At 37.5% G+C, this 19603-nt stretch overlaps 1 protein-coding gene across 1 annotated transcript in view; it reads right to left on the reverse strand.

Annotated features, from left to right (window-relative positions):
- Nucleotides 1-11089, reverse strand: part of pdzrn3a (PDZ domain containing RING finger 3a) — a 32349-nt gene extending 21260 nt beyond the window's left edge. Inside the window, exons 1-3 of the mRNA XM_082144521.1 lie at nucleotides 10272-11089; nucleotides 7421-7507; nucleotides 4736-4843 (exon numbers count right to left, since the gene is read on the reverse strand). Of these exons, the coding sequence (XP_082000647.1) occupies nucleotides 4736-4843; nucleotides 7421-7507; nucleotides 10272-10985 (909 nt within the window). The 5' untranslated portion in view covers nucleotides 10986-11089. The remainder of the gene's footprint in view (nucleotides 1-4735; nucleotides 4844-7420; nucleotides 7508-10271) is intronic.
- Nucleotides 11090-19603: the final 8514 nt, after the last annotated feature.

The following is a 19603-nucleotide window of genomic DNA, read 5'->3' on the forward strand; positions in this document are numbered from 1 at the left end:
AAAACCTTTTTACCATGTTTGTGTATGGTTAATTAAGTAGGTTGTATAATAATAGTCAAGTCACACAATTCAGACTCTAAAGTACCAAACTTCTTGAGTTCGAACACAGTCTAAATACTTGTGTTAAAGTCAGCATTAAATTGAATTTGCGATTGCTGTTTCTTCCCTATTAGGGGCTTTTGCACTGGGTAGTTATAAGAAGTCAGTTATAGGAACTAGTCACCATGGCGGTATGCCGAGAACTAAATTCTAAACTAAATATATAGGCTATAATCCGAGTGTTTACACAGAATTTTTAAAATAGCACGTGCTGCTGTTTCACATGCGTTCGGCCAATCAACGTACAATTGCGTCACTGGTTTTTCCTATCGTTCTGGGTTAGACCCTACTCTGAAGTAGAAGCGAATTTAGTCTTTTTTCACTAAAACCGTTCCTAGTTCCTAGTGCGGTCCAAACACACTAAAAAGCATCAATAGTTCTAGGAACTATGAAAACGTTCCTCCGGTGCGAAAGCCCTTGTTGTTCAGTATATCTGAAACGGCTTCTTGAACAAGAAAAAATATAGGTCGGGACTTGATTTTGTCTATGGGGAATTGATTGGACGGTGTTGGTTTGCTATTGGTGGATCTCATGTGAGTGACAGGTTGTCCCGCCCTCACACCAGTAAACACGTCATGAGAGGAGAAGAGATGAGCTGCAAGAGGGAGGGGAAGTTATTTTGATTACAGATTCCGAGGATATGTGAATTTAAAAATCAATAATGATGTGCACGGATAAATCATTAATAGTAGGCTAAATACTGCAGAATTCCAAAAAACAAACAAGAATTGCCAATTTTAATTTCATGGTGACTTTAAAATAACTGCCCTCAACAGTAGACAGAAGAGAGTCTGAAATAGGGCAAAGCTATCGCATGTCCTCATACGGCCCAACAGGACCACACAACATCTGCATTTAACATCCCTGTGATTAATGACATCACTCTAATATATGTGTTTGGAATAAACCAATGCACTGCTGTTTGTTTATTTTAGTCTAATATTCAAATTATAATGGTAATGGTATAATATGGTATAATAATACCATCTTTTGCTACAGCTATGTGGAGCTGTACATGTCCACACATTCCTCAATTTAATCTCATTAGTTTCACACACATTAGTTACTATAATTACTATAATTATATACTATATATAATATATAATATACTATAATTATAATTAAACTATAATTACAGCACATTTATTGCATTTAAATATGAAGAACATTTCACAATCATCATGACTATGGTATGTCCATACTTTGAATTGTTCTGCCATAAAACATCAGATGCAGCCACACACAGTTAATACAGTATTCTGTCATTACTATCTTATCACAACCACCAGATACATGATACTTACTCAATATCATCAACAAGCATACTGACGAAAATGTTAATTCACTCATTTTTATTTAAAAATATACACCACCACTCATACGAAATAACTGCAGCTGTACTATGTAACATACTGTCTATACAACAGCACAGCTTTCATTCCCAAGGCCAAACACAGTTTGCATTACCTTCATTCACTGAGCTTCCGTTCGGCACAGTGACTATTGTCAGAGCCCTGTTTCCTCATTCCTCTAATCTTTCCATGATCCTTTCTGATGTTTTTTCCTGTACCTTTAATCTAATTCACCACGTGTTGCGATTATTCTAAGCAGCATTTGGAGATCTGAAGTCGAGAAAGGCGGTGTCAGGGTTTAACTCGCATAAACACGGCACACCGAGATCAAAGAATTCGCTCTCAACACTGTTTCTCAAATGAGATGGACCTTGGTCATAAACGGACATTAGACAATCGCATAAAAAGGACAGTCTCCTTTCGGTACGACGGGCTCTCTCTGATGATGACTTTTCTGGCACATGACAGGCACATGAGTGATTTTCTTGAGAATCTCTTTCACATTTTAAGGTCTGTCAAGTTCAAAGACAAGCCTGAGAATGACTATTTTCTTCAGAGAAAAAGATAAAAAATCAAGTTCCCTTCAAACATATTTCCTATTTCTTCCAAACCCCGTCCGATCCAGATCGCCTCATTCTAACCTAGATTTCCTGTAGGATGCAACAGACCCCCTGACGTGAGATGCAAGTTCAAAGCACCTTTTATAAACACTGAAGGCTAAAATATCATTGCTGTCCTGCTGACACTGACCTCCCAGGCTGGTGGTCTTAACCTCTGAATTGGCTCACCGCAATAGTTTTCACCACACACCGGTGTGCTTAGTGAAAGTATCAGTGGAGGAATGCTTTCGTAACCCCAAAACCTGAGGGAGGAGTATAACGTGCTTGCCGTTGTCCTGCCCGTGCAGATTAACTCAGGAGAAAAACATTCCAATTGTTTGTTTGTCCAGATTTACAGGACGTCACAAACATGTTTACAGTATGTGAATCACCTGAGCATGTCTTTAGGTACATGCAAGACAGCCTTAAGTTAATCCATCTAACTGTCATTGCAGCATGCAGATTTTCCTGCTATACCACACATCTAAAAACAAAGAAACAAACAGAAAACAAACAAACAAACAATTGTTAATCTGGGCTCAACATATTAGGCATACACATATTAGGCCAACGCTACATTTTTGGAATATACATGTTTTGGTTTAGTTTCATTGTGTTTTGGTTGTTTTCCTTGTTCTGGATTGCCTGTGTTCCTTAGTTAGTTTCCTTGGTTGTTAATTAGTTCAACGCACCTGTTCCTGTTCAGTTGATTACTCTTCCATGTATTTAAGCCTTTAGGCCTGGGACACACAAGACGATTCTCAAATCTTAATCGATTTAAAAACTGTGGGAGACCACAGACATAAGGGTAGTTTCAACCGATTTTTAGCATTATAATTCTCTAAATGCACACAAGCAGAGCAGAGCATGATGATTTCTTTCTTGACTCACTTTGTCTCACATGGGCTCTTTGCTGTCTGTCTGACGTGATGAACATAACAATGGCAGTAGAGCCTTTTGAAATCTGTGCATCACACCAGAGTTGTTCCCCAAAGAATGCATGATACAACTGCTCGTTTCAAAGAGGATGTCAGCCAGCAAATATCAAACAAACATGTTTGATATTTACGATTTGGGATTGTGTGGGCTCCGACGCGATCGTGAGCAGTAAAATAATTGTAATAACACCGCACAATTGGTTTATTTGGACGAAAAGTCGGTAGCGAGAAGAAGCCTAGAATCGGGCCACACCCCCTAGATCGTTGGGGGTTGCAAATCGTGCTTAAAGTCTTCAAGTGTGTGGCCTGCCGTAGTTTCCTTTGTATAATTGTTAGGTATTGTGGTTGTGTTTATGTGACTTCTCCAGCGATCTCCTGTGTGTTAGTTAGTAAAAATAAAGACTGTTCCTGTTTATTCTTCGTTGTGCGCTCATTTCAGCCACAGTATCGTCGTTACATTTGCCATGTATGCCATCATTTGTGAATGTATGTCTGAAAATGATACATTTGTGTAAAATGATCATATAAAATAATAAATTATAAATCTAAATATAATTTTTTTTCTCTTTATATATTATAATCTCTATATATTTATAATCCCAAGCTGATTTTTTCTTCTTTTTCTTTTTTCTTTTCTTTGGTCGAGCTCTGCTAATATAGCCATGCATACACAGTGCCGATTGAGGTAGTCTACTATTCATTATGTTCATGACTATCAAGAAAAAGCACAATAAAAGCAGTCTATTTGACTTTGTGAGCTATATTCCAAGCATTCAATGCACCGTACAATAGCTTTGTATTATTTATGGAAAATCCAATCTCGTGACTTCAGGAAACCTGCAATACAGCATAGAAGGCATATCAATTGTTTTTATAATTATAATTTATAATTTCTCTTTTTGTATGTCAAGAAAAACACATCATACAGATTTGAAACGACAATTTAGAACAAACTGTACCTTCTCAGTTTATAAAGGGGAGCCCTGAGACCACCACAAAAGCTCCATGGCTGACATCCTCTTTGAAACGAGCAGTTGTATCATGCATTCTTTGGGGAACAACTCTGGTGTGATGCACAGATTTCAAAAGGCTCTACTGCCATTGTTATGTTCATCACGTCAGACAGACAGCAAAGAGCCCACATGAGACAAAGTGAGTCAAGAAAGAAATCATCATGCTTTGCTCTGCTTGTATAAGAGGCCACTCGATAAAAACGTGGGTTTTTTCTTAGACATTCAATGACGAGATGAGGTTTTGTTTGCTCTTTTGTTGATATTTACAAGCTACTAAATCTTGATGTTGTGTTGTCATTGTTATGTGCCCTTATAGACAACGTTCTCTTTTGTTAGATGAAACATTTTGTTCCTGTTAGATGTGAATAACTGAAACAGTACTGCTGGATGAACAGACTAACACCCCTTTTAAAGGAATCTGCCCAGTGTGAAATCAACCTACAATGGCGCCAACATTGTTAGTCTGACTAGATCTGACAAATCTAACAGACAGACTGTGAAAACATTGGCACCAGTTGAGGAGCTCAGACTAGCGGTATGATGTCTATCTACTTTGGCTTTCATCTGTCTAGTGGTTGTCTTGGTGACCCTTTTGAATTTGATTGCATCCAGCATGTTGGCCTTCATCCTGTCTAAGAAAAACCTTCACAAACTGTGCAAATGACCTGCGCTATATGCAATTGGAACATACATTTTGCACCCATAAAATCAACTCATCCCCATCACTGACAAACCTCAATGATCCTGTCATGAACATGCAGTCCGGCCTTGTCAGCTGCTCCGTTTTCCACTATCTTGGATATATAGATCCCATCACTGATATCTTCATGCTCCTCTGGTTCCTTAGATAGAAGCAAATGTTGAAAATTAGACAAGCTAAAGGGGTACTTCACCGCTGGCAAAATGGGCTTTCAATAAAACTTAGCTCTCTATACAGTAGAAAGGCGAAAAAAAAATTTTTTATATGTGTTACCTGACTAGAGAAAACAGAGAAAAAAAGGCTGTTGGGTTCCCTTTTGCCAAATAGGTAGGAAAACTTCAACACCCATAATGCATTGAGCATGTTGCCTTGTAGCTGTCAAAAGTCCGCCGGATGATGCAAATGCTTAAATTACTTTTGCTGACAAATAAACATGAATTTCTCTGTCCAGGTAAGACGTAGGACAAGTAAACATTGTTTATTTACATATAAACTACCGGCATTGTAACAATACAAAGCGGGTTGAGTTACAATCGAGAAAGTTACACTTTAAAGGTGAAAATCAAGTTTTAAATGTTGATGTGGTGTTTTTAATATGCTTTAAGACAAACCATGTGCAAATTCATAAGTCAACAGCATTGCTGAGTATTTTCTCCTTAAAATTGCAGTGAAAAAAAGACGTGGTTGAAATCTCTGATGTTTATTTGTGGCAGTTTTTCAATGTGCTGGCAGGCTTTAGCATATCATTAACTATGACCACTCAGAGGCAGTGAAGTCTCAAGAGAAGCCAGGTTATCCCGGTATATTTTTCTGTTGATATGAAAAATTGGGTACATTTTGCAATATAGCGGGTGAATTATGTATATGATGTATATTACGATGTTATGATGAACTATATGACTTTCTCCACTGATGTTTTAAGTTTCTAAGGATGCTGATTTTCAGAAGGACTCTGTCTGACTCTGAGATGGCGAATGGGAACATAGTTTGTGTGGCATTATTAGCAACACATTATTAGCTGTTTGATAACATAGTCACGCCAAAGGCTAATCATATTAATTACCGTTATGTCAAGTCAAGTCAAGTTTATTTGTATAGCGCTTTTCACAATACAGATTGTATCAAAGCAGCTTCACAGTATTAAATTAAAATAATACGTTATGTGTCAAACATAGAGAGCGATACATAAAATGCATTACCATTCTGATACATCGACTCGTATACGACATTGTATAAGTGAGTGAAGGGAGGCAGGGCTCATTTGCATATTCATAGTTACTGAATGAGGCAAGGGTGTAGTTACATTCAAGCTATTTTAAGACATGAATAATTTTTTTCACAGGAAAAAAAAAACGTTTAAATATGCCATTTTGGTGATCAAAGATGAATTTTAAGGGATACAATTATTGACTACAGGGAAACTTTAAGTATTTTTTTCAATAGCTTAAATGTCAATTCAAGAAATCAATGTATTGTAGATATTCTTTCCTTGTGAATGTCACCAACGGATGCAGTAAACACGATGATGAAGATGAAGATCAGGTATAACGTCTTTAATAATCCACTCAGAAGGTAATACAAAACAAGATAAACAAACGCTATGTGTAAACGTAACCGGACAAAGTATGTGTGTTTGGTGTTGGTCTTTATATAGAGGAACTGATGGACCTGATGGCAGACAGGAGTGGGGATTGTGGAGTGTGCACAGGTGGTGACCAGAGAGGATTATGGTATGTCTAAACTATTAATGGTAAAAAAACAACAACTGCCAATTACTTTTAGATCAATAGCTTACAATAAAAAATCAATAGCTATTTTTTAACAAAGCAAAAAACAAACAAAAAAAATTAGTTTAATTAGTACGTCTATTTTTTTATTTTATTATTAATTCAAACTAAATTTAACAGTTACACAACAGAAGACTTTAATTAGTCCAACAAAATGTTCAAGGACTTTTCTGTTTTTATCTTGTACACCCCTTCATGTTGTTTGGCTCCGTAAATTAGAGCATTCTGGGAATTTAATTAAAATGTTAAAGGCATTCAATTAAATTCTGAATGGTCCATGAGCCTGACTCAAGGGCACGCTCTCTATGCATAAATGTATGTACAGCAAGGATAAACTTGCATGAAAAACAGGTTAGCTGAGGCTGTCCATTAGGAGTGAACAGGTGGTAAACAGCCTGTGGTGAATCTCCACTAGATTAGAGAAGAGAATGTGATGTGAGTGAAAGCCAAACCCACAGCTTGCTCTCTCCTCTCCACTTGGACACAATCTATGTGAGAATTTAATGGCTCCCACGCTCGCATTTCACACAGTGTACTCGAGAGAAATGTGTGGAGCTCAAATAGTGCGATCTGCAATTATCTTTTTTACACATGGCTTAGTTGCTGATTTTGTTTTTCTTTCTTACAATGGAGGGGTTGGTTGAGTCAAAAGACGAACTTTACATGCATTTCATAGCATTATCTTTCTATTTCTGTCATTTATATATATAATATATTATATGTATAATATAAATACGTAATGTACATTTCAGAACTTTTTTTTTGTTTTTTTTTTGCTTGACACCTCCTTTTGCCCATTCATTTCCATTGTATGGAAATAAGCAACTTGAACATTTGCTAAATATATGCTTTTATGTTCCACGGACGGAATAAAGAAAATTATGATTAAAAACTATATTATACATGGTTCTTTGCAATGTAAGCTTACACACCTCACACAATCTTCCTCCGATGATGCTGAATCCAAGAGATCCTGATGTTCTGTGTAGGGTGACTTTAAGGCTCCTTGTCTCTTCTCCCTGGGATAGGACAGGAAGAGAGAAAAAGAAAGAAGACATATTTCAGATGCTGCAACAGACTGCTATACAGCAGGTTTCAACACAGCTTCACTGACCACACTAACCATCTCTCCCCTAAGAAGCGGGGCTCTCTCCATTAGTTACCCAATGAAACGGCAAAGCCACATGAGATTCAGGGTATTTTCATATATCAAGCAGTGAAGACAGATCACACCCTCAGAGACACCTGACAAAATCACAGTAAAGGTACTATAAATGTCTACAAATAATTTATGAACATGTGGCCAGGTGTATATCACACTCGCGACACAGTGAACTATGCAGAAGAAATTGCAGAGGAATTAAACCACACTTATTTCCTTCAGATCAGGGCGAAAATACAAATATCTGGTAGTTTTATGGATGGTAGGAGATATGTTTTAGCGGCAGGTGTGGAAAAGGGTTTATTTGAGAATATTTACTGTTTTATGACGGGCATCAAAATGTCTCAGCAGCTGGGATTGATCAGCTGTCATGAAGCAGATGTGCCCGAGTGGAATTCAAGGCAAGGCCTGTGACTTTTCAAGAATGACAGACTTAAGATAGCCTTAAAATATCTGAACTTTAAGTGAGTTGTCTATCAAACATCCCCAGCAGTGACATCCCCAGCTGAAACAGAAGCTGCAGGCGGAAATCTGTCACAGTGAGTGAGACAAACATCATGAGCTCTTGATTAGAGTCTGACTCTTTTGTTAACGTATAATGTCCCTGAAGTCCACAAGACATGCCTCCTGTCAATTCAATTAGACTTATGTCTTAAGTTTGTTGGTTTCACAGACTATCCTCTCAGAATGCCACTCAGACTGCTTGCATAAGATGAGAGACACCATAATTATGCATCTGAATACAGAATGAAGACGTTCGAGTTTTGTTTCTTTTGTTCAGATCTAGATCATTCAAGTGTGAATGCTTTAAACTGACATGAAAATGAACTGACAATGCTGGCTTGGTGGCAGTGAAGTGTTTTTAGTGAAGGGAGAGTAATGAGAAATGTAAAATTTCAAAAAAAGAGGCTTCCAGAAGTTGTTTTGTAGTAGAATCTTCAGTAGAATCTTAATCTATACATTGTAAATAGTGTTTGTATTTTTACAGGAAAAACAAATGTAAAAATGCAGCAAAAACAGATGTCCCTATGTGACACATCACAAGTGATTATATTTTATCTCAACTATTAAGCTTTTTTTCATTTATTCTATCAATAATATACATTATTGTGATGCATTTTCTGTTGTTTATTGCATTATTTTAGTGGTGTGTTTTATTCTAATGGTCTTTAGTCTTTGTATGACCCTGTAAACGTCTATAGGCTATATGAGTAATGGTCATGGTTTATGGACATGCTACTGAAGATGAACTGATTCATCATGTAGCTTTCTATTGTACCATCGATTTAATTTAATTATCTTGGTTATTAGAATAATTTAAGGTAAAAAGCAGAGATTGGTATGCTAATGCTAACTTCAGAAAAAATATTTGGTTACACAGGCCCCAATATGCCATCCCGTAATATCTGAAACATCTTCATATTTTTGTTGTAGCTCTTGAGACAAGTGTTAATATTATTATACAAAGAATAGTTCACCCAAAAATTAAAATGATCCCATAATTTACTCACCCTCAAGCCATCCTAGGTGTATATGACTTTCTTCTTTCAGACGAACACGATCAGAGTTACGGTATATAAAAAATCCAAGCTTTATAATGGGAGTGAATGGTAATTTGGATTTTGAAGCCCAAAAAAGTCCATCCATCCACCATAAAAGTAATCCACAAATGCCTTAATAAATGCTGTCTGAAGCGAAGCGATGGGTTTTTGTAAGACACATATCCATATAGAATAGAATAGAATAGGCGGCTCTAGCAAAAACCATGTAACTATCTTGTGAATGTGCGCACAGCTGTTGTCGTTCATAAAGTTTTAAATATGAATTTTATTTTTTTACAAAAAAAAATCATCACTTCACATCAGAAGGCCTTTACTAACCTCCTGGAGTTGAATGGGTTATTTTATAATGGATAGATGCACTTTTTGGAGATTCAAAAACTCTATTCTATGCCATTCCAAAGCTGGGAAGAGCCAGGATATCACTTAATTACTCCGATTGTGTTCGGCTGAAAGAAGAAAGTCATATACACATGGCTTGAGGTTAAGTAAATTATGGGATAATTTTAATTTTGGGGGAACTAACCCTTTAACTGCAATTTCTATCCGCCATTCAGATAGTTTGGGAATACTTACAGATAGTAGGCCTGTGTTTACATTTGTTTTCAGAAATTATATGAAAGCCATTGACTATAATAGCCTACATGTTGTAAATTCAAAGATGGCCTTTTGTTTTAGATGATATTCCATATTTCAAAAGAAATTCTCTTTTCTTTGCTTTCCTCAAAACATTAATAGGCCTTGTCATCATTTTCCAGTTATTAATCTGCACTTTTGAGGGGTCCCATGGCCTCACTGTCAAAATGTTCACATCACGTTGACAATATCTTTGTTTCCATCCATTTAGTTTCATAAAGGACTTGTTTTAAAGAGTAACCTATTCTTAGTTTCATCTTGATCCGTAATTAAATTCAAAGCGAAAAGGTAATACAATTTACAGCAGGTTTCCACTTTGATTTGACTTACAAATTTAAACGTGATCTTCAAGATTTAGATTTCTGTTTTTTGGGGGATTTTTTAAAGTGTTGTTCACTCCATTCACACACATCACGATATACTGACCTTATCAAGAGGCAACAGGCATCTGTTTGACAGCGAGTCAATCCTGCTCTTATACTCGGTGATTTTCTTCTGAAATGTGAGCGCTGTGATGTGCAGCTCGCAGTGGAGAGCAGAGAGTTTGGACAGGAGAGACCTCTCTCTCTTACTGAAGCTCAGGGACTGACTCTTCAGCTCTTCCTCCAGACTCAGCGCTTTGGTTTGGAGGAGACAGATGTGTGTCTTAAGTGCTTGGAGACAGCTGTGGTCCTCCGACTTCTCCTTGAGGCTCAGCACCAGTTCACATCCATCCTTACAGACCTCCACCGCCCTGTGCTCGCATCTCTCCCGCATGTGTGAAGCCACATCCTTCAGGATGAGCACCGCGTCGCATCCTTCATTCCTGCATCTGACCGGAGAGAATTCGCACATCTCCGCGTGCTCTGAAAGATGCTGGAGCTTCATCACCCGGTTGCAGCCTCGTTCACGGTGGTCGCATTTGACGTCCAGCTTGAGAACGAGGTTTTTTAGGGGCAGGACGTGGTTCAGCTCTTTAGTGGTGATTTTTTGGCACAGGACAGGGCAGCTGCTGACTTTGGAGAGCCACTGTAGAGCGCACGCGGCGCAGAAGACATGCCCGCACGGAGTGCTGAGAGGATCCTCTAAAACTTTCCCACACAGTTTACAGATTAAGTCCGGGTCCACGGGACCCTCAAAACGGTCTAAATCAAAACCCATACTCTTGACGTGACGAACGGGAACGACTCCGAAAGAAGGAAAGAGCTGTCTTCCCAGTTCCCACGCGGATGAAATGAGAGAATAAACTACGAGTTTCACTCAGGACTAGAGGCGCGAGCTACCGTAAACACTCAACGAGCAGAGCAGTGCGCGCGTGCACGAGTGCTCGATTAAGAATAGGCTATACAGAAGATGAAGCGAGTGTAGCAGATCAGTAGGCCTAGCCTAATGCTGATTCATATTATTTTTGTGATGACTACGATACATTAACTTTAAATAGAATGTCTTTTGAAATGTTATAAATTGCTATACTGTCACTTTTTATCAATTCAATGAGTCCTTGCTGAATAAAAGTATTATTTTCTTTAAATAAAAACTCTCAAGAAGTCTTTTTATAAAAAAAATAAAAATAATTACAATTATTTCAAAATCAAAACTGTAGCCTAACTTTTACTCCACAAATCTAAAAACATGAATGTGTCCACAAATCCATTCTTAACAAATAGACACAAATTTTGTTTTTGATATTCAACATAATACAATGTCATAGATCACAATTTTCCAGAGATACAAAATTAGATCAATTAACCTCAAAATTGTTTCAGCTTACTAAGTGTTCACAAATGTTAATATTCAGATTAAATGACAAAATTAAACATAGCGTGGCCATTCATCAAAAGTGCTGAAATTAGATTTTGTGTTATGGTCAGGACAAAAAATTAAGGTGGAGGGGTCATCACCCTAACATTGTGAAATATTATTACATACATTTAAAAAAAAAAAAAAAAACTGTTTAAGTGTTGTTCAGTGTCACATGATCCTTCAGAAACCATTCTAATATGTTGATTTGGTGCTCATTTCTTATTGTTATCAATGGTGAAAACAGTTATGCTGCTTAATAGTTTTATGGAAACTACAATCATTTTTTTTCAGGATTTCATTGAGGAAGAAAGCACAAAAGAACAGCATTTATTTGAAATATAAATATTTTATAACATTATAATATATAACATATATAATCGTACTGACCCAAAACTTTAGAATATGAAAAATAAAAGGAAGACAAAAAGTTTTTGCCTTTGGTTTTAAGAGTTTTTTGTCCTCAGTTAATTAATAACAATATATATATATTTTTTCTTTTACATTGTTCTTTTGTTTCAATGGTATGTTTCATAAATGTCGCTAACATAATCTAATCTAAATGATAAAATTATACACATTACACACCTTATCGCAGCATACATTACGCACTGAATAATATGGCAGGTTTAAGGGTAAACAATGTAACTTACATCATCAATCTTTCTTCCAAAGGTGTTTTTGTCTTACCCTGATTCATTATGGTAAGCCTAATGTAAGTGTTTATATTTAAGATCTGTCACCTTTTCATGGGAAATTGCATACATACGTCACTCGCCTGTGCACGTATATCACGTCATATTTGAATTGTAATAGAGAAAAGTTTGCTCTGGCTACTTTGTATGGTGTGGGAGTGGCATAGATGTCACGATGAGAGACAGAGAGAGAGGTTGACATGGATCACGGGGAATCACCAGTTTTAAACAAACGGCGAACAGGGGAGAGTCTGCAGGCAAAAAGAGAATGCGAGAATTACGAAAGAGAGCTTGTAATAAAACAAGAATCAACACTGGCTTGGCTCAGTGATAGCGACAACTAAGGGATTTGAAGCGAAAGAGATTGCGTTGTTACTCAACAGGTGAGTATGGTATTTTATTGAACAGATAAATTGCCATATTTAGCTAACAGAGTTAATTGTAAAGCATTATCTATTTTAAAGGGTTATATTAATCCGCAGTCATGCACACCCGAAGCACAACCAAAATAATGTTCTTCCACAAAATGCATGCAGTGCATTTCTTTACAGATCACATGGTGTAAAGTTACATAGTAGCCTATATCTTTAAGCCAGCTGGACATTGAATTTTGTGGCCTGCTGTGGAAGCTCATGTCAGCAATGCACTGCTTCTTATCAGGCCTGCTGCATTTCTAAAGCATCAGCACTTGCCTGATCCCCCTGTGTAGATACAGCAGTGTTAATATATTTCCCAGCACAGGGTCAAATGGCAGAAAAAGTGTTGTGAGAGGCTGCCTTATCAAACTCCTGAAGATTGGGAGGTAAATCTTCCGCGTCTTACATGACAGCTGGCTGTTTTTGCTGGAGGAAAAGGAAGATGGAAGAGTGCGCAATAATTAAAGACTTTCTGTTAGGCATAGGCTACGAGGAACAACGCTATTCATTAACATCTTGTTATTTTTTCAGCACCTAATTAAAGGGGAGGTAAAGGGCACTGTTTAAAGGCATGTGTGGGTAAACGGCATTTATCTCAACCTATTGGGATTCTCTGACAGGCCATTTGACAGTTCACCTTGTAAATGAACGATTTTGAAGTCTCCCCCCCCCCCCAAAAAACCCTCTGGATCTAGTGTTCTGCATAGTTATTATGATGATGTCTATTGGAACCATTCATAAAAAAGGCAAAGCAAACATTCACAGCATAAAGAAGGTGCCTGTCATGGCTCATTCAACGCAGGTGCTGATAAGAAATAGCTAATGTACCCAGTGGAGACACAAGCAAAAAGATGAACAATCAAAAAAATTCAATTATTTGATTATGTTCTGGTGTGGTATTAAAAGAAATTAACTGTAAAAAACAAAACAATGGCCATATTTTTCATATTTGCTTGATTTGGTCTGTGGTTTGCTTGAAAGCTGTCAAGAGACTGCAGATGTTTTGCTTCGTGTTCTCATGTTGTTATCAGCACTTGCGTTGAATTAAGCGTATAGGGAAAGATGACAAATCAACTGACAACAGAGCACATCTGACAGCTAATAGTGAAAATTAACAGCCATTGTCTGCATGAAGCCTGCATGACAGGATAGACAAAAAAGGAAACATGTAACAACTTAAATTGTGTGAACTGTCACTTCATTAGTGTGATTTAATGCCTTAAAGCTAGAATAAAATGTAAATACTGTCATCATTTTCTCACCCTCAAGTTCCAAACCCTTCTGTGTTTCTTTACTCTCTGAAAAAAGGAGAAGTTTTGAAGAAAGTTCACGCTGCACTGTTCTATATGAAAGTGGATGGGGGCCAAATAAGAATGTTCTAGGAACTTTCTCTGTAGGTTCTTTTTTTTGGAACATAAAGAGAACCTTCCCAGAATGTTCCCCGTTCCCTGCAGGATATTTATTTAATAACCTAAATAGAACCTCCCAAGAATGTACCTTGTAGGTTATTTATTTTATAACCCAGACAGCATACAAATCCAGGCCTCATCTGGGCCAACTATGGCTCAGTTCTGGCAGCGGCAGTGGTCACATGGGCCACACACAGCAAGCCACAGCCTCACACTAAAACTGGCTTGATGTGTGTGGCCCAGACACAGCCAATATGACCTTTACCGCTGCCAGAAATGAGCCATACAGTATGTGCGATAGTTGGCCCAGATGAGGCCCGGATTTGTATGTTACCTGGGTTATAAAATAAATAATGTGACCTCTGCCGCTGCCAGAACTGAGCCACAGTTGGCCCAGATGAGGCCCAGATATGTATGCTATTGCCAGCCACACTTCGGTTTAGTCATTGCCGCCATTCCATGCGGTATGTGGGCCAGAAGAATGTGTGAGATGTGGACCACAACTGGGCCAGATGTATCAGGTACAGAGAACCTTTCAAGAATGTTCCCTGCAGATTATTTGTTTTATAACCTACGAAACTGTGCCATGAGTTTTTGCAGGGTGGGATCTCTGTAAATATTGATGAAAAGAGGTTAATAGAACGTAAGGAAATGTAACGGAAACTCACCTGGATAACCGAAAACAAACGTCACAAACACTTGTTTTGGGAAAACTAACGTTCCCAGAACGTTCTTGGAATAAATTTTTTTTCTCTTAAACGAACATGTAATGTTGTTCAGTACAATGCCATTTTTAACATGACAAATGTAACATATGAATACAGAGATGCAAGCAGTCAAGGAGAGATTCTTGGCACGGGCTAATGCTTGGCAACCTCTACATCTGCAAGAGGAAACAGCTGCTGAATTATTGTGTGACCCGATGACTCACGCCACACATTAAATCCTCTGCCTTGAATTACAGCCAAACCAATATATCCATCTCATCCATGAAGCCACTCACTCATGACCAATGCTTTGTGTGAAATGACAAAGACAGAGAAAGAATATGAATTTGTGTGTGAAAGGAGATTTTCTGATACTCTCTCCATTTCTCTGCAGATGAAAAACTGCTAACTGCATCTCTGGTTATCTGAAGCGCTGGGGCTTGATTTAGGTCTTATAGAGCTCCCAGATCCAATTAGTTCCCTAAAGGCCCATTAGAATGAGTAAATCAAGCTAAAAAAATCTGCAGAGCCCACAGTGCACTTCTTAAATTAACAGTTTCAAATGCTCGAGGATGGTATTTTTTCCTCTTCTGGCTCTTATCTCGGGTAATCTCTGCTCCTGATTACACTGCAAACTCTGACGATTTGCTACACCGGGTGCTTGAATTAAAGCAAGATAACCAATTTTCCTGTCTTTCACAAAATACATGTGGAGGTCTCTAAGATAATGCTGATGAAATCATTTTAGTTCACCTTCAGAACGCAAGTTGATAAAACCGAGCTGAATCTTCGTGCAATAGCGCCATCTATTGATGCGGCAACAGTAGGTGTAATTCTCATCACACACTCTGGGTGGCGCTGTTTTGCTAAATATAATTACTTACTTGCATGCACGCATGCTGCAAAAAAATAACAATTTGCTTTGTTTTAATCCTACAGCAAGTCATTGGCTCACATAGGCTAAAAAGAATCCACAGGCTTATATGGGAAATATGTATTGCAGTTCTTTTTCTTAGTACACTTGACACTAACATCTTTTATAATTATTTATTAAACCAACTGTCCGTCTAGAGTTATGATTAAAATGCCAGCACGCAAAAGTTCTGCTTCAGTGAGATTTAATCTCAGAAATTTAGGTTTCATCTCCATGACTGTTGCACAAAAGGCAAATCCTTTCAAAATATTCAGACTAGATCATATGTGTTGCTTTGTAGAACTACATTTATCTTTGTAGACCGATTTAGCTCTTAAAAAAGGGGGAAAAGCAATGTTTCAAACATAACTAAATTGAATTGCTAGGCAACGAATAAGCTCAATATACAGTTGCTAAATTCACATTTAAATGTGCATTATCTCTTGAAAAGGTCTTGTTTTCTTTTCTTTTCACTAAGCCCTGAGTGCTAAGACCAACTATAAAGCATATCGTCCGTGTCTCTTTGCTGTCTCATCCCTGTCTCGCTTTGAGAGCACGACTAGACCTTCAGGCCACGAAGGATGATATTTTCACTGCAGATGCCTATCTTCATGAGCAATAAATCATGAAGTTTTAGCTTCACCGTAACGCATGTTGGAGCAGATTTCAAAAGCGTATTGATTTTTTTGGGGCGATGGCAAACTACCGTCACGCTGTCATCCATTTGAGGTGGGACTGAACCCCTCCCCCAAAGAGGAGCAATTTCAAGATGAGGCCTCTTGAACTGAAACCCATCATTGCATTTTACTTGCTGAGGAGGTAATAGGATTTATCAGTGAGTTCGGATAACGCAGCTAACATTGCACTTTTCTACGTTACAAGACCACACATGGATACTCAGACACCAAGTGTGATCAAAGCGAGAGCACAGCTCATTTACCTTGACTGAACCATGTTTGCTTGATGCTCGCCCTAATTTATGGTGGAAAATAGCATGCTTAAACCTCATGTAATTGAGCTGATTAATCAGCCTGGGTTCAAATTTAGCTTCATTAATAAGAACTAATCTCCAAATAAGTACTTGATTAAACTAAAAACCTTCCAAATCCAGTGGTTGGCAAAAGAGAGGAGTGACTAACAGCACCAGAGAGGAAATAATATGAACATGAACTGACTGAAGTGTTGTTAATTACAATAAAAGAAATCGCTTGATATTTGTTTTTTTCAACAAGGGACAGGTTTGGTGGGTTTAAGTGTCAGTTAAGGGGTAAGGACAAGGTCAAGTGTCATTATAGATGTAAATTATAGATTTTTTTAAATATTTGTACAATGTTATTCCCATTTGACTGCTGAAGCCGCTTCCATTGTAAATGTTTTTGCATGACGCTGCAGGTGGTATACAAGTTGGTGCTCTCAGAAAATGTTGAGTTTACAAGTTGTGATTACGAGTTTCTACGAGGACCTGTATCTCGTAAGACGAATGCCGTTAATGCACCTTATTTGCAGAATCTGAAATACTTTACATTTTGGAACTGTGTGTGCAGTTTTTCATTACTGTTAGTTGTTAAAAAAAATTCAAAATCTGTTTGTTCCCAATACGAATTCAAAATAATAATACAAATAAAATAGACCCCACATACGAGAGTTTGAGTGCCAGTATTCAGCACATGCACTTTAATGCTAGGTTGTATGAGAAATGTTCCTGATTGATGCGTCTTTATTTAGTAGCCAGCTCTGTTGATAAGTGAAAATGAAGTGTAATTTTCTCTTCACTGTTTCCAATCATTAACTCACTGACAAGCTCACTTCGCCACCGCAGGAATGATCCCAGGAACCCTAATAAAGACTCTGTAAGATGATTCGGGTCTCAGGGAAATTTCAAGACAATTCAATGCATGACTTGGAAGTATTTCTTCTTCTTCTTTACAATACTGAATGATATAGAGCTGCATTATTGGGTAAAAATGTTCATTTTCATTCTAAGTGGCCTAAAACATTTCAGTCAAGCTGGTTTTGTGGTTTCAACCAAGTTAATAAAGCGTAATTTTGATGCGATAAAGCAACAGGTTTGGGTTGCATCAGAAATTGCATACTCTCTTGAGTAGGTATTAGCATGCTAAAAAAGTATGTTCTGTTTGAGTGTGACTGTGTGTAGTATGGATATAATCCGGATGTACTGCATTCACCATGATGCCCTTATCACATTTACATTTACATTTACATTTAGTCATTTAGCAGACGCTTTTGTCCAAAGCGACTTACAAATTGGGACTAAATTAAGTCACATGACATACACATCACATGACATACAGCATCAGTTGCATCGCTTCACTGCCATTCCTAAATCCTCTCCCGTGGCCTCATGGGATAGTAAAGCGTCCATCGTATTCACACTTCTCGCTGGAAGTAGTAGGTCATCCAGGTACTTTCTGCCTACTCTTTTATGAGTACTGTGAATTCGGACATACTTCTTTTGTCAAATACTGTTTTTCGCCTACATAGGGAAGTATACAATTTCGTACGCAGCTTTGGTTTCTAGCTCCTCCCACAGTAAGATTTTGTTGGTCAACATGTTGACTTCATTTCTTTCTGATTGCATTTCGCATTCCTTTGTCCTCGGATGTGGGAAATTCATAGGCCTCAGTAGGAACTTTTAACTGGAACGTCTCCTCAAGTAGGATGGAGGAAGCGCAACAACCCTTACAAAAAAGAAGTTTATTCAAGTGTGCTATTATTAGTATACTTCCTTTATACTAAAAATGATCTTTTTTCAGTTTACTTTTAATTTACTTCTCAGAAATATACTTAAAATTGCACTCAAGTATACTTAACTTATACTGACAGAAAAGTATATTTGGTCTATACTTGTACTCAATATTTTGATCGAGATATACTTAAGTCTTAAGTATTCTAAGTAGTGGATTGTACTTGTGTTTACTCTTTTGATTGAGTAGCCTATTAAATACTCCCCCCCCCCCCCCCCCATAGGCCTATGTGATTTTTTTGATAGGCTAGTCCACTTAAAATCTTAAAATCCAGTTAAATTGGAATTTACTTAAAATCTGCTTAACTCTTTCCCATGTTTTCACTGTTATACGATAGGGGGCGCTATTACACATCTTCTGAAAGAGTATTGAATCTCCTGATCAGAACACAGGTGAAGAAGCAGAAACAAGTGATAGAAGCATATACTGTCTATGGATAGAAGATTGCTTATGCAAATGTAGCCTAAAATAACACGATCATCACGATCACGATAACACGATCATCAAACATTAAACAGCATATAAATTCAAAATTGCTTAACGTTACAGAATGAAATGATGACCCAAGAAGAGGTAGGCTTATATGAATTTGAAGCTTTGGGGGTGTTGATGGACTCGATCTACTCCACCAATGTTTTGATCATTATAGGCTATGTGTAGAGATTTTGATATAGGCTATGTATTAGTTATATACTAGCCTATGTGTTAGTTGGACAAAAATCCCTGCAGGAATACATTTTTATTTTATGAACGTGCAAACAAAACCGCCGCTGCTCCGATTGTATTATTATTTTAGCAGGTTCCTTCAACAGAAATAATACAGGAGCCTCTGTTATTGGTCCAGGTCTACATATTTTATTTAACAGTAAGGGCAATAATAATGTAATGGCCAGAACACTCAACTCAAAGTCTTAGTAAAACACTGGCATAAGCATTGCTACAAAAGAAGTGAAATTAAAATAATAGGTCATACAGTAATAGTGCACTTTTATTGTAAATATCAAAGTTAATTATTACCATAAAAAATTGGGAATTTACATTGTACACTCTAAACAAAAATGGTGCTAAATAGCA

The sequence above is a fragment of the Leuciscus leuciscus genome (assembly GCF_965113295.1).
Source record: "Leuciscus leuciscus genome assembly, chromosome: 18".
Classification (NCBI taxonomy): domain Eukaryota; kingdom Metazoa; phylum Chordata; class Actinopteri; order Cypriniformes; family Leuciscidae; genus Leuciscus; species Leuciscus leuciscus.